At 51.9% G+C, this 23,625-nt stretch overlaps 1 protein-coding gene across 1 annotated transcript; it reads left to right on the top strand.

Annotated features, from left to right (window-relative positions):
• Nucleotides 1-210: 210 nt before the first annotated feature.
• On the top strand, nt 211-23,483 carry TTC22 (tetratricopeptide repeat domain 22). The gene is made up of 7 exons (XM_010372594.2): nt 211-931; nt 15,032-15,087; nt 15,303-15,418; nt 16,055-16,173; nt 16,984-17,145; nt 20,717-20,869; nt 21,386-23,483. The coding sequence occupies exons 1-7, from the start codon at nt 365-367 to the stop codon at nt 21,920-21,922; spliced, it is 1,710 nt and encodes a 569-aa protein (XP_010370896.1). The 5' UTR covers nt 211-364; the 3' UTR covers nt 21,923-23,483.
• Nucleotides 23,484-23,625: the final 142 nt, after the last annotated feature.

Below are 23,625 nucleotides of genomic sequence, written 5' to 3' on the forward strand. Positions count from 1 at the left end.
AGTCTCAGTTTTCTCCTCTGAGCCTCAGTTTCCTCCCTGCTTAGCAGAGTAAAAATACGCCTTTTGCCTTGCACCGAAGTTTGCGCGCCTCGTATTTGACAATGCGCTTGTTTTTCTGGCACACCTGGCTGTGCAATGTCAGCGTCTAGAAGCAGCTGAGCAGCGAAAGCGGAAACACCCACAGGGCACTCCTCGGGCCCACCCACCTGCGGGAGGCGCCCTGAGACCGAGAGGCCGCCGGGCCCGGGGCTTCTGCCGGCTGCCCTTCGCCTCCCGCACGGCGCTCGCTCGGGGGACGCCCCCATCCACTGCCCTCCGCAGCCTCAGGGACAAGGGCAAGGCCAGGGAAGCAGAGGGGGCAGCCATGGCGGAGCCGGAGGCTGTGGCCGATGACCTAGACGCCCTCATCGACGACCTGGACTACCTGCCGGGCCACTTTCACCTGGAGATGCAGTTGAACTTCGAGCCGCGCTCGCCGGCCCCGCAGCGCGCCCGGGACATGAAACTGCAGCGGGAGGGTCTGCGGCAGGAGCTCGAGCTGGCAGCCGCCCCGCAGCGCCCCGCCGTGCGTCACCTCCTGGGCGCTTTCGCATTCTACCTGGAGGAGCTGGACGAGGCCCGCGAGTGTTTCCTCGAGGTGACCCGTGAGCACCCGGGCAACCTCAACGCCTGGGCCAATCTGGCACATGTGTACGGGCGTCTGGGCCAGGAGGAAGAGGAGGAGGCGTGCGCCGCGCGGCTGGCCGGCCTCATGGGCCTGGCGGAGGAGCCCGAGGCCGCCGGGGACCCCCAGCTCCGCGCTGCTCGCTGCCTGGCCGAGCAGGGCTACGCGCACGGCTTCGACGTGGGCTGCGCCAGCCCGGAGGAGCGTGCGCGGGGACTGGCGGCAGGCATCTCGCTCTACGACAAGGCGCTGGGCTACGGGCAGCAGGTGGGTGACCCCTGTCTCCCTACCTCCCGCTGGGAGGACTGTGACCATGGTCCTTCTGCCTGCAGAGATGCCCCGGTATCCCTGACTCTCCCTCAACCCAGGTCCTTTGGTCTCCCAAATACCTTTCCAATGTGCATCCCCCGCCTGCCCCAGCCACGCCTGTAGCTCTCTCCTGGTCTAGGGAGTGGAACCGCTTCCTAGTGGGACTGCCTGCCCAAGCCTCTTTTGGAAACCGCACAAGCCCAACCTGCGCAATTCATCCTTCTTACCTTGCTCCTCCCAGCAAGTGCCTGTTCCTGCTCCTGTGCACACCCACCTAAGTAAAAGGCAGAATCAGGCATCCTGCCAGAAACTTGGGCACATTCCCACCTCTTCTGTCCCCCTCACCTCCATCCCCATCCATTCGGTCCCCAAATCTTGTCCCTTCAACCTCCTGTTATCTCTGAGTTCTCTCCACACTTCTCCAGCCTTCCTCTGCCAGCCCAGCTTCCATACCTTCCTGCCTGCACCAGTGTAGCAGCTGTCACCCATCCTTGGGGTCCTGCCCTCCAGCTTGACCCTTCTGCCTCATCTTCCCGTCTGCTGCCAGTGTGGTGGTGCTCCATCTTGCTGGCCATGTCCCCACTGCCTGGCAGATAAATCCTAGGCTCTTTGATGGGTATTTGACATCCTCCATGATCTATCTCTCTGTTCTTCCTCTGCCACGTTCCCCCTTCCAAACCACTGTGTCTCACTTTGCCACACTCTGCTTCCCCTTGTTCCTCCATGGGCCAGTTCTCCTTACAGCTCACCTTGTCCTTTTCTCAGCCTCTTCCTGGGGTGCCCTTTGGCTCCACCTTTGCCTGGAAGGTTCTCTTTAGTCTTGGGTTGGTCTCAGACATCCCCTCCTCTAGGAAGCCTCCACAAACTCCTCAGGCTGGGCTCCCGTAGCACGGCTCACACTGTCTGTTTCCCAGCCTCCAGCTCAACCGTGAGGTCTCTGAGAGTGGAGACAATATCTGTCTAGTTTACCACTGTAAACCCAATACACACTGGCACAGCACCTGGCACACAGTGGCACTCAATAAATGTATCTAATAAATGAATGGATGTATGTGCAGCATAGGGCCTAGCACTCAATAGGCAAATACTAGGTATATTATCTACTGCTGCATAACAAATACCCCCAAAATTTAGCAACTTAAAATACTAAGTATATATTATGGCCCAGTTTTTGTGAGTCAGGAATCCAGGCATGGCTTCACTCAGTGCCTCTGGCTATGGTCTCATCTGAAGGCTTGCCTGACCAGGGGGATCTACTTCCAAGCTCACTCACATGCTGTTGGCAGGATTCAGTTCCTCACTGGCTCCTGCCAATGGCTTCCCTCTTTTCCTTGCCACATGGACATTTCACCACTTTTGCTATTTTCTGCTCATTAGAAGCAAGTTACAGGTTCAGCCCACACTCAAAGGGGGGGATTACACAAAGACATGAATACCTGGAAGTGGGGATCACTGGGGCTATCTCGGAGGCAGCCTGTACTGAATGACAGACAAATGATGTGGTAGAGCATTATTCTCTTTTACAGAAGAGGAAACCACGGTTCAGAGGGGTTCCATGAAGGCACAGCACAGACAGGGTTGAGCTGATAACAATGATGTTTTATAATGTTTTAGATTTGTGATATGTAAATAACAAGCCTTCACATATGGGTAGCACAGCTCCGTTCACAAAGGCTCTGCACACTCCCCTCAGTGCCTTTTCCATGAATGTTCATGGCTTCTATAAGAGAAGATGTGGGCCGGGCGCGGTGGCTCACACCTGTAATCCCAGCACTTTGGGAGGCCGAGGCGGGTGGATCACGAGGTCAGGAGATCGAGACCATCCTGGCTAACACGGTGAAACCCCGTTCTCTACTAAAAATGCAAAAAAATTAGCCGGGCGTGGTGGCGGGCACCTGTAGTCCCAGCTGCTCGGGAGGCTAAGGTAGGAGAATGGGGTGAACCCAGGAGGCGGAGCTTGCAGTGAGCTGAGATGGTGCCACCACACTCCAGCCTGGGCAACAGAGCAAGACTCCATCTCAAAAAAGAAAAAAATTAAAAATAAAATTAAAAAAAAAAAACAAAAGAGAGAAGATGTGAGAGTCAAGACCTCAGAAAGTACAGGTTGGAGGGCATGGACCTGACTTAAGGACAGCATGCAGGGTAGGGGTTAAGAGCGTTGACTCTGAGTCAGATGGTCTGGGTCCAAATTCCAGCTCCTCCATGTTCACTCACTTCAAATCAGTGCTTAGCACCACCAAGCTCCTTTTCCTTCATCTGTAAGATGGAGATAGTAATGTTACATATGTCATAGGCTTTGTCATCTGTAAAATAGGGACATCCTTCACTTGGTTGATGTCATAATTAGCAGTTAATATTTTTAAAGCACCTAGAAAGAGCCTGCACAGGGATGAGCAGGGTCACAGATGACCCCTCCCTCTCCCCGGCTGGGAGAGCTTCCTCTGCTCTTAAGCTGAGTGTAGACATGACCACTGATTGCATGAGGTCAACAAGAACCCAGGTCTCTTGTTTCAATCCTGAGCCTGTGGCCCTGAATGCCAGGCTACCCTCAGTGGAAGGCACAGCCAACATTGATGTGTTGAGTGTGGTCATGGCAGCAGGTCATGGCAGCAGAGAAGGGCCTGAAGAGCCCTGGGCTAGGAGCCATGAGGCCTAAGTTCTTGTCTCAGCTGCAACACTACCCACAGTGGGGCCTTCTCCTCCCCAGGCTTTGGTTTCTTCATCTGTAAAATGGGTGCAGGAAGCAGGGGCTACGTGGTCTCTGAGGCACTTTCCTGCTCTTAGGAGGCCATTCACTGGGGGAAGTCTTCCTGGAGGAGGTGAGCAGGAAAGCAGTGATTCGGGGGTAGCTATCAAACAAAGCCTGGCTCTTCCCTCTCTGGGAACACGGCCACAGTGGGGATTCCCCAGTGAGTGAACATCCAGATGAGAGAGTGCTAAGCAGGATGCCCAGCACTCCAGGGAGGGAGCCTATTGCTTCACGGGGGTGTGGCTGCCAGCTCTGTGCTGTGTCCTGGGGCGTGGCCCAGCAGCTGCCCCACAGTTCTGCATAGAGCAGCTGTGGTCGGCCCCCTACACAAACCTCCAGAGAGAGTTTGGGATTTGGAGACTCCATTTATCATCTGAGGATTAGATGACATGCTTCTGAAGCACCTGGCACAGAGTAGGTGCTCAAGAAATAGTTGCAGGCAGGATGACAATAATGATGGTTGCATCATTTTTAGAGTCCAGAGGTTTGGTTCTGAGCACCTAGTTCTGTTATTATTTTGCTGCGTGGCTGTGGACAAGTCCCTTGTCATCTCTTGTCACTTGCCTGAGTTTCTGCTTCATAAACATTGATCAGCTCCAGTTTTATTGGTATTATGCAACAAACGATGGGAGTAAAAATGCCCATAAACTGGAAAATTCTGGGCATGTCTGAGAGGCATTTATTGAGCATTTTAACATTTATTGAACACCTACTCTGTGCCAGACACTGTTTTTAAGAAGTCCCTGCCTTTAAGAAGCCCTTGAACAAAAGGAGAAGCAAACATTTGCTTCTTCATTAACTATGCTTACCTGAGCCCCTCTTCTGGGAGTGGGAGCCAAAGGGACAAATCAGAGACATATCTACTGTTGGCTGAGAACACAGGCATTCATCACAGGCCTGTGTCATTGGCAATCATCTCTAAGTACTGTACACCCAGAGGTCACACTTTCTGAACCCAAAACAGAGCCCCAGGGGCTGACAATGAAAGTACACTCTGGGGATATGGGGACCGAAGGTTGGTATCAACAGGGACCTGGAAAGTCTGGGCCCTGTGGATAGAGTGGGAGTGACTGACTCAGAGAGGGAACACTCCCCTTCAGCAGGAGTTCCCAGGCAGGAATGAGTGGGGACACACCCAGCAGGGGCATGGTGCGTGCACAGGCCCCATGGTGGGGCCTGCAAAGCACGGGGGCTTGAGTGCTGGCTGAACTGGGGCAAAGAATGAGGCTTGCCCAGGGTCACAGAGCTAGTAAATGGCAGTTAAATCTATGCCACCCTGGTTGCCTGCAAAGCCTTTGCTCTTTCTGGAGAGTTCAGATGAGTGGGGTATAATGCAGATGGCTAGCAGGATGGTGAGGGGAGACCCTCACAGGTGTAATCCTGGAAATCTAAGGCAGAGGAGTATGGAGAGAGAGGAGGTGGGTGGGTTGCCATGTGTCCAGAGACTGGGAAGGATGAGGTAGAAGGTGAAGTCAGAGTCAGACCAGAAGAGGAGGAGGAGGAGGGACCCCTGCAGTGAGAGATTTTCCATCTTTGTGGGACTGGGACTCTCCCAGGTGGGGAAGAGCCTCTGGAGCTCAAAGGACAAAGAGCTGCTGAAGAACTGTGAACGGCTGCTCATCTGCTAACCTAAACTACAAAATAATAATGACAAATTATAAAAGAAAACGTTATAAAAGTTAATCATCCAGCCCGTAATCCAAAAATAATCAGTGTTTGTATAGGAGGGGCTTTGTTTCTGTGACTTCCTTTCTTTGCTCTTCATTCCCTTTCCTTCCTTCCTTCCTTCCTTCCTTCCTTCCTTCCTTCCTTCCTTCCTTCCTTCCTCCCTCCCTCCCTCCCTCCCTCCCTCCCTCCCTCCCTCCCTCCCTCCCTCCCTCTCTCTCTCTCTCTCTCTCTCTCTCTCTCTCTCTCTCTCTCTTTCTTTCTTTCTTTCTTTCTTTCTTTCTTTCTTTCTTTCTTTCTTTCTTGAGTCTGGAGTGCAATGGCATGATCTCAGCTCACTGATTCAAGCAATTCTCCCGCCTCAGCCTCCCAAGTAGCTGGGATTGCAGGCACCTGTCATCATGCCCAGCTAATTTTTGTATTTTTGTAGAGACTGGTTTTCACCATGTTGGCCAGGCTGGTCTTGAACTCCTGATCTCAGGTGATCCGCCTGCCTCCACCTCCCAAAGTGCTGGGATTATAGGCGTGAGCCAGTGCACCCGGCCACATTTCTCTTTCTTAAATTACAAAAAAATATGAGAAGACAGATGGCTTTGATCACTCCTCCTCCTCCCATCACCCCTGTAAATATACACACATGTGTATACACACGCCATCTCTCACACACATATACACTCACAGATGGACCGTCAGTGGCAAATCTCTAGATTGAGTAGCTATTAAGAGCACAAGCTTTGGAGTTAGACCAGGTGAGAATTCTGCCTCCATCACTAGCTGGCTACAGGCAATTCTTTATTCCTCTGAGCCTCAGTTTCCTTCTCCATAAAATGGCGTTCTAACATGAACCTCACATGGTTGCTGTGAGGATTGAGAGAACATGAAGAGCCCCAGGCAGGGGCACGTGAGGTCCTGCCTGGGGCTTCTCCCTGCCTGCTCTGGCCCACAACACTTCGCCCCTGCTCTTCAACAGAGCCTTCCAACCTCTGGTTTACCCCCATGTGGTTTCTGTCTTGCCCCTAGAGTGTGGGCACTCTGTCTTGGGCTTTTCTCTCTCTTCCCCTTCCACCCTCCTCAATGTCTGACGTAGAGCTGAACACCCAAGGGGAGTTTGCAGCCATTGTTTAATTTAGTCGAGTAACTGGATTTTGTCTTTAAAATCCCTATTTTTTAAAATAAGGAAACTTGAACTTACTGTCTAAGAGAAAAAAAAAATCCCTGTCCCAAGCCAACTCAGTTATGTTATTTTCTTCTCCTTTTCCCAAAACACTGGTGCCTTAACACACACATGCAGTCACACACACCAGGGCAGGCCCTGAGTGATGACAGGAACCACACCTGCAATGGTGTCTGTGCACCGGGCACTGAGCTCAGGGTCTTACCTGCCTTCACGCATTTTAATTTTATTCAAACCTCACAGACACACTGCCAGGTGCTGTGATTCCCCCTCACACCCCGGGCATAACAGGCTCAGGGAGGGCAAGGGACTTGCCCAGGTTGACCCAGTGCACGCGAGGCTGTCCACACTTCACCAGCCAGCTGAGGCGGCTGGGGAGGGAGGTGGCCAGCCTCACAAAGGTGTGGGCATTCCAATCCATCACTGCGTCCAGCGGGGTGGGGACCTGGCAGGAAGGCCCAAGAAAGTGTCAAAGGTCAGCAAGCCTAGGATCCCTGGCACGCATGCATGTTCACACACGCGCACCCACGCGCGCACACACACACACATACACACACGACTCCACGATTCTGAGTGGTTTGATTTGGTTCAGCTACAAGAGGAGGTAGAAGAAGCTGGATGATATCCCAGGCACTGTGCACACAAGTGCTTTTCATCGATTATCTCATTTGATCCTCACAGAAATGCTGGCAAATCCACATTGTTATTAACCCCATTCTATAGACAGCAAACTAAGGATCAGAGAGGTGTTGTGACTTGCCCAGGGGCACATGTGGCTGGCAGGAACTAAACTCAGGACTATGGGACATCAAAGCCCAGGAGGATGGGCAGCTTTCCTAAGGGTCTGGCTTCAGCCTTCTGTGGCCTTGGGGCGCTCACCTTTGCATGTCAGTGCCCTCTGAGTTTGCTACTGGTTTCTCTCCCCACTTGGCTGGGAAGTTTGAGAACTGGGTGTCCTCCTCCTCACAGATACAGAAGCCCAGAGCCAAAGCTGCTTTAAGCATCATCCGGCCCAACCACCTCTTTTACAAGAGAAAAGATGATGTAGTTCGAGTGCAGCACCGCACAGACCCACGGGAGGAGCTGAGAAAATTCAGGCATCACTGTTGTTACTGCAGAGGGTAAGAGACTCCTGCAGACCCACTCAGCTACTACCGGTGCTAGAGCTGGATTTGGACACTGGACCAGACAGGGAATGGCCGTCTCACTAGGGGTAATGAAACAGAGAAGTGGCTCAACACAGTCCAGCAAGTCTGGGATCCAGCACAGAGCAAAACTGACAGGGCTTGTGTTTGCATGACAGACCTAGGACCAGAAAGGAGCTTTGACCAACAGGGCGCTGCTCAAAGCTTAAAATCCACAGGGAACTGTCCAGGGAGCCCAAGACAGGGCCGAATATTTGCTTCCATGGCATAACACTCAAATCCCAAATTCCCTCCACCTGTGCACATATCACCCCAGCCAACATGCCTGTTGATGCAGGCAGGCCACGTGGGGTCACCCCTGTTTGCAGATGTAGAAGCTGAGCCACACCAGTGGGTTCTCCAGGACCCTTAGAGGAGTGAGAGGCAGGGGTGGGACTCCAATCTCATCCTCTGTTTCCTCCCCACACCTGACAAGGCAGGAGCACAAGAGCATCACCACCTGCAGCTGGGTGTGGGGAACAGCAACCCTCTTCCCTGCCTGTCTTGTACATGGCCCACAGGCGGCAGGCTGGGGCCAGGTGGGGCGGGGCTGGGTGTGCAGGAGCAGAAAGGCTATTCTGTGTCATCACAGAGGACATTCCAGTTGTGCAGGAAGGACATATCCACAGGCCTGCCACCTTGTGACTTTTATTTCTGCAGTGTCAGCCTTCACGGAGTCAGCAGGATGAGCTGGAAACAACAGGGGCGTTGGAGGAAGGCAGATCTGAACTTGAATCCTGGCACTTCTGCCCTGGGCTATGGGGCTGGGCTGGTGGCTTTTTCTGTAGTCTCTGTTTCCTGATCTGTAAAAGGAGGAAGATGCATTATACCTTCTAAGGCTGCTGTGAGAACCCAGTGCCATGATGCACTGAGGAGCCCAGTGACACTAGAGAAATGTCCATTCTCTTTACTGTTTGTCATTCCTCCTCCCCAGAGAGAAAATTAGTCAGCTTTCAGGAACTGACTCTGAATCCAGAGGACAGCCCGTCATCAGGGGCAAAGTTCAAAATACAAGGCAAATATTTTCCTTAAGAGCCAGCAAGGTCTCTGTATAGCATATTCAAATGCATATATATTGTATGTCGTTGGTGTAGTGAAAGATCTTCTATTAGAATAACTTAAAATAGCCAAGTTCCCCAACATTTCCTTCTTTGGGGGCTGTCTTTTGAAGTAAATGGGATGCTGAGGTCCAACCTTGTACCCGACCCGAGTTAAGACATGCCTGCTCTGGTAATGGCTTATCCTAATCCTACCATTTCCTGCAGTTTCTGCCAGGTCACTAACCTTTGTTGCTTACTCACCCAGCCCACAGGAGCTTCGATCTTCAGGCTTCCCTGAGGATCACAATTTCTGACCTTTTACTCACTAAAAAAGAGAGAAATTTTCTAGCCCATTTTTGTTCCACCTTAGGGTAGTTCAGTGAGAGCCTCGTGCAGTGGTTCTCAAACTTCAGCATGCAGTAGGGGGCCTGTTAAAACACAGGTTGCTGGGCTCCCACCCCCAGAGTTTTAGATTCAGTGGGTCAAGAATTTGCATTTCTATCAAATTCCCAGGTGATGCTGCTGATGTTGCTGGACCGAGGGCCACACTTTGAGAACCACTTGTCTAAGGTATTTGGAGGCAAAAACTCTGGAGCTAAGTCGCAGAGTTCTCAGCCTTACTACCTGCTAGCTGTGTCACTCTGGGTGCATGCCTTAACCACTCTCTTCCACAGTTGCCTCATTTGTAAACTTGGGAGAATAACAATCCCTACCCCATAGGTAACCCTTGAGAAAGCCTAATGGGGCAACACATGTAAATGAAGTGCCTGGTGCATAGTAAGTGTTCAAAAGTTGCTATTATTAGTATAGCAAAAGAGCATCATCTCCAGGTTTCAGTCAAGGCTGTCACACTGGACATGTGACTCTGAACATAGCATCTTGCCTCAGTCTTCCCAGCTGTATGAAGAGGGTAATGATACTCCCTTTACATTCCCTGAGGCTGTTCTGAGGAGCACATGGAATCTGTGTGAAAGCCCTTTGTAAATGGTAAACACTGTACAAACAGTAGCTCCTTGCAGCTGGATCTTGTGGGAAGAGCATTGAAGTCAGAGAGACCTGGCCTGAAGTACCAGGTTAAATAGGCAGGTCTCTGCCTCGGTTTCCCCATCCCTAATATAAGGAAAGTAATAGCGAGGGCCTCAGAAGAGCTAGGAAGTGTGCTGAGAACACCTCACCTGAGATCTGTCTCTCTCACCTTCAGCTTGTACCAGGGTCTACAAATTTCATTTTAGGGTCAGCATGGGCCTCGCCTAGTTCCCTCCCACGAATCTGCCACAGAACAGCAGCCTAATGTAAGCTCCTCCAGCACAAAGCCTGGACTCACACGCTGGCCAGCCTCTCTCATAGACCACGGAATCCCCAGCCCATGGGGTTGTGATAAGGATCAAATGAAAGAAAGGGGGGGTATCCTGACTGGAGGCCACCTACCCCAGGTAGGTTCACCGTAAATACTCCTCTTCTGGCTGAAGTCCTGTGAGCCTCCTCCCAGGCTGCCTCCAAACATCTTGCCTCTGGGAGTCGTAAACTCTGTAACTGAATTCCTTGCAGCCATAAGAGGTTTCACAGCAACTTTATTCTCCAGGATAGAGGTGGAATGCCCCCTCCCTTCTCCAAGAGGGGAGGGGGCAGTCACAAGCCTGCTTAATTTAATTTAACGCACTATGGCTTGCCAAGTTGCCCCTGGTAACAGCTTCAGCGGCTGCTTCAGTTACTGCTTAAGTTACAGCCAGAAGGATTTTTAAAGAGATAGTCCAAGGCCGAATGCAGTGGCTCAAGCCTGTAATCCCAGCAGTTTGGGAAGCCGAGGCGGGCAGATCACCTGAGGTTGGGAGTTCAAGACTGGCCTTACCAACATGGAGAAACCCCATCTCTACTAAAAATACAAAATTAGCTGGGCATGGTGGCACATGCCTGTAATCCCAGCTACTTGGGAGGCTGAGGCAGGAGAACTGCTTAAACCTGGAGGTAGAGGTTGTGGTGAGCCAAGATTGCGCCATTGGCCTCTAGCCTGGGCAACAAGAGCGAAACTCCATCTAAAAAAAAAGAGAGAGACAGACAGCCTATTTTAGAGCCAGAATTGCAGCACAGAGTGAACATCCAACACCAGCTTCACCACAGGGATAGAGGAGTAAAGCCCAGGCACAGTGAGGCTTCTGACTAGATCTGTGTATTGCATTAACTCTGTTCCATATCCACTGACCCCATCTGCAACCCCACAAGCCCTCCTGCAAATGCGGCTCTTAAGAGGGATCTGATGAGGGACTACCTTAGGGATTTGTCACACAGATGTCACCCAACTAGCTACTTTTTTAAAAATCAATTTTAGTCATCAAGTTGAAGGGGAGGAGAGTTGACCCTTAGGAGTTGCCCCTGCAATTCAGGCATACTGCCACCAGGTGGTGGTATTGCTTGCTTAGTGAAAACCATAACCAGTCTCTTGAATTAATCAGTAATACTCAACAGCGCGCAGAGTGGTGGTGAAACCACTGGATTGTAAGCTCTGATGCTAACTAGTGTGGAACCTTAGGTAAGCCACCTCGCCTCTCTTCTCGGTGTCCTCGGATATCTAGTAAGGAGATTGATCAGGATAACTGAGTGCTGTGGACAAGGCTTAGGAATAGGATCATGGGGGCATGAGTCTAAGCCCCCACTCTATCATGTACTAAGTGGGGTTTGGACACATAATTTAATTTCTTGCCATTTGAATACCAAACAAGAGAGTGGCTGGGAAAGCCCTGAGGACAACACATTAGTCTCCAACACTGGGGACCTGTGGAGGCAAGAAAGGTGCCTGGGACCCAACAGGGGACTGGAGATCCTGAGGTCCTGGGAGCATAGTGGGGAGAGGACAGGAGGGTGCCCCAGGATGGGTCCAAATTCCAGGGCCAAAGACCACGCTGCCTCATCAGGCACTGAAACACGCCACAGCAGACAAAGCAACCTCCTAGAGAACCCTAACCCCACTCAGCTCTCAGCTCTACCCAGACCAGGAGGAAGGGAACAGACATCTATTCTGGGCCAGGCACTGCCCTCACAACTCCTGAGAAGTCCATATGATTATCCTCCTTTGCAGATAAAGACATAACCTGCCAGAGGTAACTCATCCCCTAAGGTCGCCCATCTCATATGACCAGGCCTGCCAGGCACACGAGCCTCAGCTCTTCGTATTCCCACCCCCGAAGTCTACTACACCTGTTCTTGCTGAATGCTAGGCTCCCTCGCCAGGAGCAAGGAAGGGAGAGTGGGTTCTCTTTCTCTCCACCATGACTCAGTTAGCCAACCACAAAGCAGGTGAGGGACCAGAGGTCATGGGATCACTCACATAGAAGCAGCCGGGGGCCGGGCACGGTGGTTCACGCCTGTAATCCCAACACTTTGGGAGGCCAAGGCAGGCAGATCACTTGAGGTCAGGAATTCGAGACCAGCCTGGCCAACATAGCGAAACCCCATCTCTACTAAAAATACAAAAACTAGTCGGGTGTGGTGGCAGACACCTGTAATCCCAGCTACTCGGGAGGCTGAGGCAGAATAGCTTGAACCCAGGAGGCGGATGTTGCAGTGAGCCGAGATCACGTCACTGCACTCCAGCCTGGGTGACAGAGCAAGACTCCATCTCAAAAGAAGGAGAAGGAGAAGGAGAAGGAGCCGGAGCCGGGAAGCCTGAGGCACCACGTGCCCCTGATCCTTTGCATGGTCAGGTTTTGACACATCATGCCAGTTTGGCCCACGCTAGGTGCTCCATAAATCCCAGTCTCCTCCTTCCTTCCCAGGTCCAGTGTAAGTAAAGCAGATAAGGGTATCCAGAGTCTTGTCCCTGCCTTTTTGCTTTATTCCCACCTAAGTAACAGGATTACCTTTCAAGGTGATGCAAATGTAAAAGCACACATCAATCAGGTTTTGGCATTCCTGAGCTCTAGCCTCTTTTTTTTTTTTTTTTTTTTTTTTTTTTGAGACAAGGTCTCACTTTGTTGCCCAGGCTGGAATGCTATCATAGCTCACTGCAGCCTTAAACTACTGGGCTCAAGCAATCCTCCCATCTCAGGCTTTAGAGCAGCTGTGACTATAAATGTGCACCACTGTGCCTGGCTATTTTGATTTTGATTTTTGAGGAGACAGGGTCTCACTATGTTGCCCAGGCTGGTCTTGAACTGCTGCTGGGCTCCAGAGATCCTCCTGCCTCAGCTTCCCAAAGTGCTGCGATTATAGGCACGAGCTACTGTGCCCAACCCCCCAGCTCTCTCTCCTTCTATAGCTCCCCACTAACCTGCAGATGAGCTCCAAGTCCTGACCCTGGCACTCAGAAGCCCCTCCTGATTATGCCCCTGCTGGCTCTTCTCTTCACCCCTTACTATCAGAGTTCCAGTCCTTGGGCTGCAGGCAGACCCCAGCACACCTTGCTCGCTCTTCTCTGTGCTTTTGCACTTGATGTCCCATCCTCCTAGATTGCCTTTTCTCATCGTATCCACCTGAGTGAGTCCTACTTGTCCTTGAGGACCCTGCCCTGGTACCTCTTCCTCTGGAAAACCACGGGGAAGTCCCTGGATTGTATAGGATACCTCCCCGGACTCCCATAGCCCTCGTGTTCCTTCTACTCTAATTGTGTCTTTGGGTCTGGTTTTCCTGCAGGACCCAGAGTCCCTAAATGTGGGACCTGCCTTCTCTCTCCTGTCTTGATTGCCCAGCCGAGAGTCACACAGAGAAGCTACTCAGGGAATACTGACTGAGAAATGCAATTAGTGGGACCCCTTCTGGGTGGTCTGACTGGGACCTGGGTTCCAGACCCTGTCCTGAAGGGCAGTCATACCAGTTAGTGGGATCTGACTCGTAAGGACCCCTCCCTTTCTTCCTCCAAATTCATCCAAGGTGTCCCGGGAGCAGCCACAGCCTAACCTGCTAGCATTGGCTCCCCCAGGTCCCCATTCACATACTCTGTGCTGCACACCCATCAGCTCCCCATCCTTAACATCTCCAGGCCTCTGCTCATGGGAGCTCTCCATCTGGAACCCACCCTCTGAAGTGCCAATGTGACCCAAGACCCTCCTTAAGCCCTCATCCCCCGACTGGGAGTGGCCCGCCCATCCCCCACACTCCCTCTGTACCACTCTCATGGCCTCGATCAGACCTGGCTTCATACCACAGCTATTGGCAACCCGGTGTGGGGAAGCAAGCATGGGCTTTGGAAGCTGACAAACGGGGACCGGATCCCAGCTCTGGCACTCAAAAGCTGTGTGACCTCAGGCAAATCACTTTATCTCTCTGAGCTTCAATATGCTCCTCTATAAAATGGGGATAACAGCTACTTGATAGGTTTGTTGTGAGATGGAGAAGATGGGTGTCAGGATCCTGGCACATTCAGGCACTGAGCTGCATCCTATTACTGAAGCCTGGGTCTGCTTCCCCTGCCAGGTTGTGAGTGCGTTCGGGTCAGGGTGCAGGTCCCATTCAGTGCCACGTTCCCAGAGCACCCAACGCAGGGCCTTATGCCATAGGTGCTGACAAATGCATTCACCCCAGCTGCTGGGGATGGGGGTAGAGAGATGATGGGCCCCCCTCCCCCACAGCTGAGGAGGCCACAGTGGGGGTGGGGAGTGCAGAGTGAAGCCTCCAGATCAGGGACGGGAGATGAATGTGGAGGGAGGGGCTGGAGCCTGAGGGAGAGCTGCTGATATGCACTGGGGGTTTTATTGGTTTTCATTAAAATTCCTTCCTGAAGTCGGAGCAGCTACTCCCATAAATAACAGCATAAATATTTTATCTGGTGCCCAAGTCGCACAGCAAGGTTGGCAGGAATAATAATGGCAAAACAGTTCAGGGGGGTCTTGGGCTTCAGCTGAGCTGGGCTCACTTAACATGCCCAAAGGGGCTTTCTCAGGAAGGTGAAGACTGCAGGGATGGCACCAAAGGGGGAGGCAGGTGGGCGTGGAGGAGAGGGTGGGCAGTGGGGTGTGCGCCCTGGGGTTGGGGAGCCTGTGGAGGGTGCGGGAGGAAATGCTCGCCATACCTGCTCTAGGATAAGCACCTCACTGGGGGCCCTCACAAAGCCTCTGTAGTCAGAGAAGTGAAGTGACTTGCCCAAGGCCACCCAGCCAGTCACGGGCAGAGCCAGGACTGTAATCAAGGGTGTTTAAGGTCAAAGCCCTTCTCACTGTGCCTGCTGCTTCTTGGGGTTCAGCAAGTGTGGGAGTTTATGAACAACGGCGAGAGTACCTCAGTAATGGCAGCATGGGCTGTTCTCTCTTTTCCTAGATCCCGATGGAGGAGAAAAGGGGCTGGTATTTCACCATGGCAACACTCTACATCAGGTCAGGCAAGAAGGTGGCAGGGGTACGGGATGGTGGAGGGAGAGGTGTGGCCTGGTACCCAGCCAACAGGGTAAGGGCAAAGGTGGCTTGGGTCCATCCTGCTGGAAAGGGCTTCCCAAACCCCACCACCACCACCATGGGCCTGGGCAGGGCTGGCAGCACACAGGACAGCTGGGAGGGGGTGCCACCCAACCACATCTCCTTCTCGGCCACAGGCTAGATGGTATCTTCCTGGAGCTGGGCAGTGAGGAGCAGAAGAGGCTGCCCGCCTTCAACCGCACGTTGGCTCTGCTCCGGCAAGTGCTCAAGTCCGAGGACCTCCGCCACCAAGGTAGGGGCCCAGGGATGGGTGGGACAGCAGCCTCTGTCCCCCGCCACCAGCCCACTGGCATTGCACCCACCTCTGGCACTACCTCCACCTCTTGGCTCCTATTTCTTCCTCCTTTGCTCTGTCCCCTACACTCATCTGTGCACCTCAAGGAGCCCACATACCTTGCCCAAGTGAACGTGCCAACACAAGTCACTGTGACTGCAGGCTTCCCCGTCTGCAGCTAGTGACCTGGAGGGTGAGAGGTAGTTTCCCCTGTTTCCACTTATTTATTGTCAGAAGATTGAAGCCTCCGTTGAAGAGGAGTCGAGTCATTTTTTTGCAGGGCTAGAGAGTAAGAACAGGGACTAGAACCACCAGAGCTGGTGAGAGCTGAAGTCAGAAGAGACCTACGTACCTGAAATGAGTTCCCCCAATGACACACTGAACACAGAACAAGCACTAAAACGGGTTCACTAACCCCTCACACGGCCCTTCTCTCCACCTTTGCTTCTCTCTGTCCCTGGCAAGTTGCCCTCAGTGATCTCACGCTACTGTCCGTTGCTTTGTCTTCATGGACAACACCTAGGATGGAGATGGCCCTTTCCCTCTTTCCACCCTGCTGCTTCCTAGAGACCCTCTCCCACCCTTCACCCCCAGCCCTGGCCTGGTGCTACCTCGGGATGCTGCTGGAGCGGAAGGACACCTTCTCCACCACCCCCATGGGCGTCCATGACTGCGGGTACTCGGGGACCGACCCTCTGGACTGCTTCGGCAAGGTACATGCCCCCAGCCACACCCACCCTCTAAACTGAGAAGGAGCCTGGCACCCCAGCCTCTCCACCCAGAACCCGGGCTTCTCTGGGTATCAATCCCCACTGCGTGGCCCACCCAGGAAGTACATTTACTCCAGACCTTGCTCTCCATCCTCTCTTCATTCACAACAAAAGAGACCCTCCCCATACTGAATCTGGCCCCATCCTGTTTCTCCAGCCTTGAAACAGACCCTTAGACTTTTTCCCTTGAGGCCTCCATTCACAGTACTCCCTCTCCCAGGAGTTCTCTACCTCCCCACCCCCAGTGGCATAGTAGAATGACGAGTTTAGCTGGGGTCTCCCTGCCAGTCCTGCCCATAGGCTGTGTGACCCTAAGGCAAGTCACTTACAATAGGAAGCAGTCATGACAATAGTGGGGGTAAGTGCTATCACCCAGGTAAAAACCCTGTACTTTGTCAGGTTGGGGGACGAGGGTTGCCCCTGGCCCTTCCTTTCACCTGCCCCGGGAAGATGGGGGAGCATACACTGGGAAGGACGGGTCTGACTGGGGTCTAGAAGGCTTTATTGGATGTGACAGGTGATGTGGTCATGGGCTGGGCTCTCAGGAGTTGGGTGCCAATGGGTTGTGTCCCAAGGTGTTGGGTTCTATGATATGACAACTTACTGGCAGGTGGATAAGGGTGGATATGGGTAAAGGGCACCATGTTGATATGGATGTATCCAGAGATGGGGTTCCTGTGGTTTAGCACTGTTTAGCCAGCTCTGGCTAACGACCAAGCAAGTGGTTTGCTTTTGCACTCCTCCCTTACCTAGGCCATCGAGATCGCCAAGAACCAGCCCCCCATCCTGAATCGCCTGGCCAAAATCTTCTACTTCCTAGGAAAGCAGGATATGGCCACTGGAACCTGTAACATGGCCCTGGATGTCCTACAAGATCCAGAGCTCAACTGGCAGGCATACTGCACAAGGGCTAAGGTGGGTCAACTTCCTGCACCACCTCACCCTGCCACTGGGAATCAGAGAACAAGGGCCATAGGCCAAGACCCTGTTGCCAGGGCCCAAGGGTCAGGGAGTCCTCATGGTGGAAGGGAGCTTAGGAGCCATCAAAAAACACAGTTGGGTTCTATACAGGCTTTTGTTTGTTTTGAGACAGGGTCTCACTCTGTCACCCAATTGGAGTATGGTGGTGCCACCATGGCTCACTGCAGCCTAGACCTCCTAAGCTCAAGCAATCCTCCCACCTCAGCCTCCCAAGTAGCTGGGACTACAGGTGCACACCACTGCACCCAGCTAATTTTTGTTTTGTTTCGTAGAGATGAGGCCTCATATGTTGCCCAGGCTGGTCTCAAACTCCTGGGCTCAAGCAGTCCTCCCTCCTTGACCTCCCAAAGTGCTGGGATTCCAGGTGTGAGCCACTACACCCAGCCCTATAAGGTTTTTGAGTGAAAGAATGTAGAAGCCTCCACTCACTGCAGGAATCCCTTCTACAATGCCTTGTCAGTGAGCCCCCAGCCTCTTCTGGGTTGGCACAGGTGGAATCCGACTGACCAGAGTTGAAATCTGACTTCTTCACCTTGTGGAACTTGTGGCAAGCCACTTACCCCGCCAAACCTCAGTTCCCAAATCTGTAAGATATAAATAAGAACACTCCTTAAAATGTTGTCAACAGACGCAGTGAGGTAGCATCCAAAGCACAGTGCCTTGGACGTAGGAGGTGCTTTTCTGAAAGCCAGTAGAGGTCATTTAATATAGTGGATCAGAGCTCTGGCTCTGAACACAGACAGTCTTGGTTCAAATCCCACAACACCACGTGCTGTAGGACCTTTGGCAAAATACTCTTGCCCAGATTCTGAGCCTCAGTTTCTGTATCTGTAGACTTTCTTTATTAGTTTCTTTATCTGTAGATGATAATACGTCTCATAGAGTTGTTATGAGAATTACATTAGATTTTGTATGTAAAACTCAGCATCAAGCACACAGTAAGATTTCATAAGAGACTGACTGCTACTAATTTAATATTAGGCATATTTTTGAATTATCTCACTGTCTCTTGAGGCAGTCCACTGCATAATCATTTAGCTCTGCAAGTTACACACTTAGGTGAGCGCTCTCTCCCGCTAGCTTCCCGCACTGGTCCCAGACCCGCCCCCTAGAGCCCACACAAACCCCGTGTGCTTGAGGAAGCAGACTCGGAGCTCCAAGTTTACTTCACTGCAAGCCGAAGAGTCCCCCGTCCCCTCATCTTCTCCACTACCATCCACATGACCTAGTGGCAAATCCTCTCCCAGTCTTGGTCTCAGTGGCTTAATTACTTTGCCAGCAGGTACGAGGCAGGAGTGAAATTCCTTCACTGTCATGGATGTGGTTATTATTATAGATAATAATATTAACCATAATAGTAAATAATAAAATATTTCTATAAAATTCTGCATTTCATCAAGCACTTTCATATTCGTGATCTGATTTAATGCTCATAAGAATCCTGTGAGAGAGGCCAGACATGTGCCATCCTACATATGAGGCCACATAGAACCAGGGAGGCAGGGAACTTCCCCAAAGAACTGCATTCAATAATCAGAAACTCCAATTTTACTCTCCTCCCTCCATCACCATCTGGTGTCTTATGATCCTGGCCTCTCTGTGGTGCCAAAGATCACTCAGATGACCAGAGGAGCACAGGATGGTGGAGAAGAGATGGTGAGAAGGAGGGAACTCACATTATCTGTGTAAAAGCCTCAGTCCATGCTGCGGCCCACAGGCATGGCCCTGGCCCCATGAGCTCTCTACCCCACCTCCCTCTGCTCATGCCTCTCTCAGTCTTCCAACCCTACTGGCCGGGGCCTCTGCCTGGAATGCTCTTCTCCCAGATATCTGATTGGCTTCCTCCCTCACTTCCTACAGGTCTTCTAGTGGCCATCTAATTGAAAATATCAAAGCCATGCCAACATTTAATTTTTTATATATATTTATATTATTTATATATGTATATAAATAAATTAATTTATTTATTTTAAAAATTCTTTTAGAGATAGGATCTCACTGTGTCACCCAGGCTGGAGTGGAGTGGCATGATCACGGCTCACTACAGCCTTGAACTCCTGGGATCAAGTGATCCTCCCACCTCAGCCTCCCAAGTAGCTGGGACCACAGATGTGCACCACCACACCCGCCCAGCTAATTTTTAAAAAATTATTTGTTGTAGACACAGGGTTCTGCCTATGTTGCCCAAGGTGGTTTCAAATTCCTGGGCTCAAGCAATCCTCCAGCCACAGCCTCCCAAAGTGCTGGGATTATAGGTGTGAGCCACCACACCTCGCCACCACCAACGTTCTATGTTTTCCTTTCCTGGTTTAGTTTCCTTAGCATTAATCACTCCCCTACACACTATTTACATCTTTATCATGTTTATTTTCTCTCCCCCGCAAAACATATAAGCTACTTGAGGGCAGGGATTTTTGTGGTTTTGTTGTCTACTGCATTCTCAATGCCTGGAACAGTGTCTGGCACAGAGGAGGCTCTTAATGAATATTTGCTGAACGAATGAATGAACTGAGCACCTTCCATATGCTATCTCCTGACTAGAATATGTTCTTTCAGACATCATGGTAATTCCCCCAGGAAGATATTCATGTACTAATTTTTCAGATATAGAAATGATATTCAGGTTCATAGAGTTGTAGAATTCCCTCCAGATGACATGGCTAATAGCTAGGGGTTGAGGGAAGGACTGAAATTCAAACCCTAGTCCAACTGACCCGAAAGCCAGAGATTCATCTCCCCCTGCCTCCATGATGCTGTCTTATAACCAAAGCCCTTCTGATGACTATAAAGCATTAATACCTTCAACAACAATAGCCCCCTTTCCCTCGCTTCCTCCTACCCAACCCAAACCTACCCCTCCTAAACCTCCAAACTTTGTAAATGCTCTAAGTGTGAGGAAAATGGAGGAATTAAGGAAAGCAAGGGTCTGAGATCATTTGTAATGTGATGCTTGTCAGTTGGGGCTACCTGCCATTCTTCCCACACTGCTTGTTGACATAGACTCTCCCCAAATTGGTGCTGCCATCCTACCTAAAATAATCCTCCCCAATCATCTCTATCCTATTGTCATGTTTATTTTGTCATAGCACTTACTGCTTGAAATAGTACTGTTTACAATTGACCGCCTCCCCTACTGGAATGTTAAGTTCCGCCAGAGCAGGGACCTCATCTATCTTGTTACCACGGTACCTCCTGTACCCAACATAGGAACTGGCACATGGTGGGCTCTCAATACATATCTGTTGAATGAGTAAGGGACTCTTACTTCATCCCACTCACTCATTGCACAGACAGGGAAACTAAGGACCAGAAAGAGGGTGTGGCTAGCCCAAGTTGGTCCAACACTAGGACCTAGGACTCCTGGGTCCCAGCCTCAGGGTCTTTCTACTGCAACACAGAACCTCCCTGGCTGCTGTTAAAAAAGAGACTGGGTTCATTTAGAACAGAGAGGAGGGCAGAGGCCCTTGCCTGGATCATCTTTCCTAAGCTGGCTCTCTGTTGGCAGATCCACATCAGAGCCTATCTGCACGACCTGGAGCGGGCCAAGATGGGTCTCGGGGGCATGCCTGACAGGAACCACCTGGCCTGTGCCAAGGCTGACCTAGAGGAAGTGGTCAGGGTGTGCCCAGGCTTCAAGGCGTACCTGGACATCGGCCAGGTAAGGCAGTCTCTTGGCTTAGCCAATAGCTGAGCAAGAATCTGTTTACTCCTTGCCAGGCTAGGCCAGGATGCAGAGGAAAAAGTTTCACTCCCTCATAACAGTACCTATCTCCTCCAGCCATGGTGAGGATTGAATGTGTGTACAGCATTTAGAACAAGGCCTGGCTCTTCCTAAGCACTCAGGAAGTGTGGGCATTATTCTTTATCTAGAAGATATCTATTCTCTGTGTTCAGGGAGTGTTTACCAAGAAGTGACAATATCATAATTTTAGATACAAGAAAACCGAGATCCAGAGATTGACTCACTCAAGATTACATGGCTAGGTGTGAAGGGGCTGGAACTGGAATTGGGGTACTCTTTTCCTAGAGGAGCAGTAATAAAACGTGTGATTAATAATGGTCGATGGAGAGAGGGTGGGAATGAGTGAAGGAATGGAATTTATTTTTAAGCAAGCGTGGGGCGGGAATGAGCATGGAGCCGCACCTGCAGTGAAGGGCGCGTCCCCCACCCCAGGTCTACTACTACATGGGTGTGGACGCAGTGCAGGAGCTGCTGGCGGTGGATGAGGCGGCGCTGAACCAGGCGCTGGTGTTCCTGGCCAAGGCGGGCGAGTCGGAGCTGGGTGCCACGCTGCCCGAGCTGCAGCTGCTGCGCGGCAAGTGCCTGCGCATCAAGGGCGAGGACGCCAACGCGGCGGCCTGCTTCAAGCGCGCGGTGGAGCTGGACGACGCGGGCTCCAGCCACACCGAGGGCTTCGGCTGCCTGCTCGAGGCGCTGCTGGCGCAGTGGAGCCAGGCACAGCTGAGCGATGGCGAGCTGGGCCGCGAGGTGGACGCCTGGCTACGCCGCGCCCAGGACAAGTACCCTGCGGCGCGCCTGTGCCAGGAGCTGCAGCGCGTGTGGCGCGGGCACACGGACGAGGTGCTGGGTCTGGCCCGGGCCCTGGTGGCCCAGGGACGGCTGGCGCTGGTGCGGCTGCTCTTCGAGACTATGGAGCGCGAGGGCGAGGGCGCCAGTGCGCTGCGGGACCGTCGGGCGGTCTCCTTCTAGGACGCGGGTGCCCAGGCCGGAGGCTGCCGGGGACCCCGCCCAGGCCCCGCCCAGCTGGTGGGACCAGGTCTGGGCTGACCCCCTGCCTTAGGCTGGCCTGGGAGCGGAGCCAGTTCGATTCTCTGTCAGGAATTGTGAATGGGAATGTTGCGACACCCGGGCGGTTTGAAATGCCCACCCAGACTGGAGGGCCTGAGAGCAGAAGAGTCTGGGAGCAGAGGTGAGAAAACACTGGGAAGCTGCCAATCGAGGGACAGAATTTTCTAGACATACAGGTAAATAAGATGGTTGTGAGGCTCCTGAGAGAAACGGAAGACAGTTACCTCAGTGTGGCAGTTTTCTAGTCCAGGGGCCCAGTCCCTCAGGCCTGAGTGCCTGTCTTTGGACTCCCATGGGCTTCACTCTATCCTTATGTGAAAGTCCCCTTTACTTTAGTTGACTGGAGTGGGGTCTCAGCTCCTGCAGCCAGAAAAGCCCTGGCTAAAGCAGAGGGCAAGACTGCACCGCTAGTGAGTTACGGAACAGCACCCTACTAAGCCTGGTGCTCCGGGCTCATTCCTACCTCTCTGCCACTTTTCCAGCAGGCCTCCTCCTTGGTCAGCTTGGCCTGAAAGGCCTCCCAGACGCTCTGAATAGAGTCCATCAACAGAACATTCACTTGACTTCCCTGCTCTTGGGGGAACTAGGGGCCACACCCTTTAGGAGGTGCAACCTGTCCCCAATCTTTTTGTTGTTGTTGTTGTTGTTGTTGAGACAGAGTTTCGCTCTTGTTGCCCAGGCTGGAGTGCAATGGCACGATCTCTGCTCACTGCAACCTCCGCCTCCCGGGTTCAAGTGATTCTTCTGCCTCAGCCTCCCAAGTAACTGGGATGACAGGCGTGCACCACCACGCCTGGCTAATTTTGTATTTTTAGTAGAGACGGGGTTTCACCATGTTGGTCAGGCTAGTCTCGAACTCCTGACCTCAAGGGATCCACCTGCCTCAGCCTCCTAAAGTGGTGGGATTACAGTGTGAGCCACCATGCCTGGCCCTGCCCCCAGTCTTGACTATTCTACTAATTCTAAAGAAAATCTTGGAATTTTACACTCTTAGAATCATAGTCATAGAATTTTTTTTTTTTTTTTCTTTTTTTGAGACAGAGTCTCACTCTGTCGTCGCCCAGGCTGGAGTGCAGTGGCCAGATCTCAGCTCACTGAAACCTCAGCCTCCTAAGTTCAAGCGATTCTCATACCTCGGCCCCCCGAGTAGCTGAAATGCCAGGCTCTACTCACTGCTTTGCTCATATCCTCACTCATTACCAGAGACAGGCCAGCACCCCTGCATTGCATCTCACATATCCACTGATGGGTAGAGAACAGACTGAAATTCAGTGTCTTAGAGATCGCACAGTGCAACCCCCTCATTGTGCAGATGGGAAAACTGAGAGCCATAGAAGGGAAATGGCTTGCCCAAAGCCATACTTACTGTTTTCCCCACACTTACTTTCACACTTTTTACCACAAACTTACTTTCACCATTCTTCAGGTTTGGAAAAATACTAATAAACTAATCAACTCTAAAGTATTCAGTGTTTATATGTTAAAGGTTTGTGTGTCACTTGTTACATGGGTCACTCTGATATCCACTGGGACAGTGTTTCAACACTAATGGTGGCATTCCAGGTACCTGTGAAATCTGGCAGTGAGGCCACCCTAAGGCTCCT

This window comes from Rhinopithecus roxellana, chromosome 12 (genome assembly GCF_007565055.1).
Source record: "Rhinopithecus roxellana isolate Shanxi Qingling chromosome 12, ASM756505v1, whole genome shotgun sequence".
NCBI classification, from domain to species: Eukaryota; Metazoa; Chordata; class Mammalia; order Primates; family Cercopithecidae; genus Rhinopithecus; species Rhinopithecus roxellana.

Bases quoted from the DNA above. Each gene is read 5' to 3' on its own strand.
- TTC22 (XM_010372594.2), top strand. From the start codon at position 365: ATGGCGGAGCCGGAGGCTGTGGCCGATGACCTAGACGCCCTCATCGAC. The intron at 15,419-16,054 runs GTAGGGGCCCAG...CTTCACCCCCAG, and splicing joins CGAGGACCTCCGCCACCAAG to CCCTGGCCTGGTGCTACCTC. The intron at 16,174-16,983 runs GTACATGCCCCC...TCCCTTACCTAG, and splicing joins CTCTGGACTGCTTCGGCAAG to GCCATCGAGATCGCCAAGAA.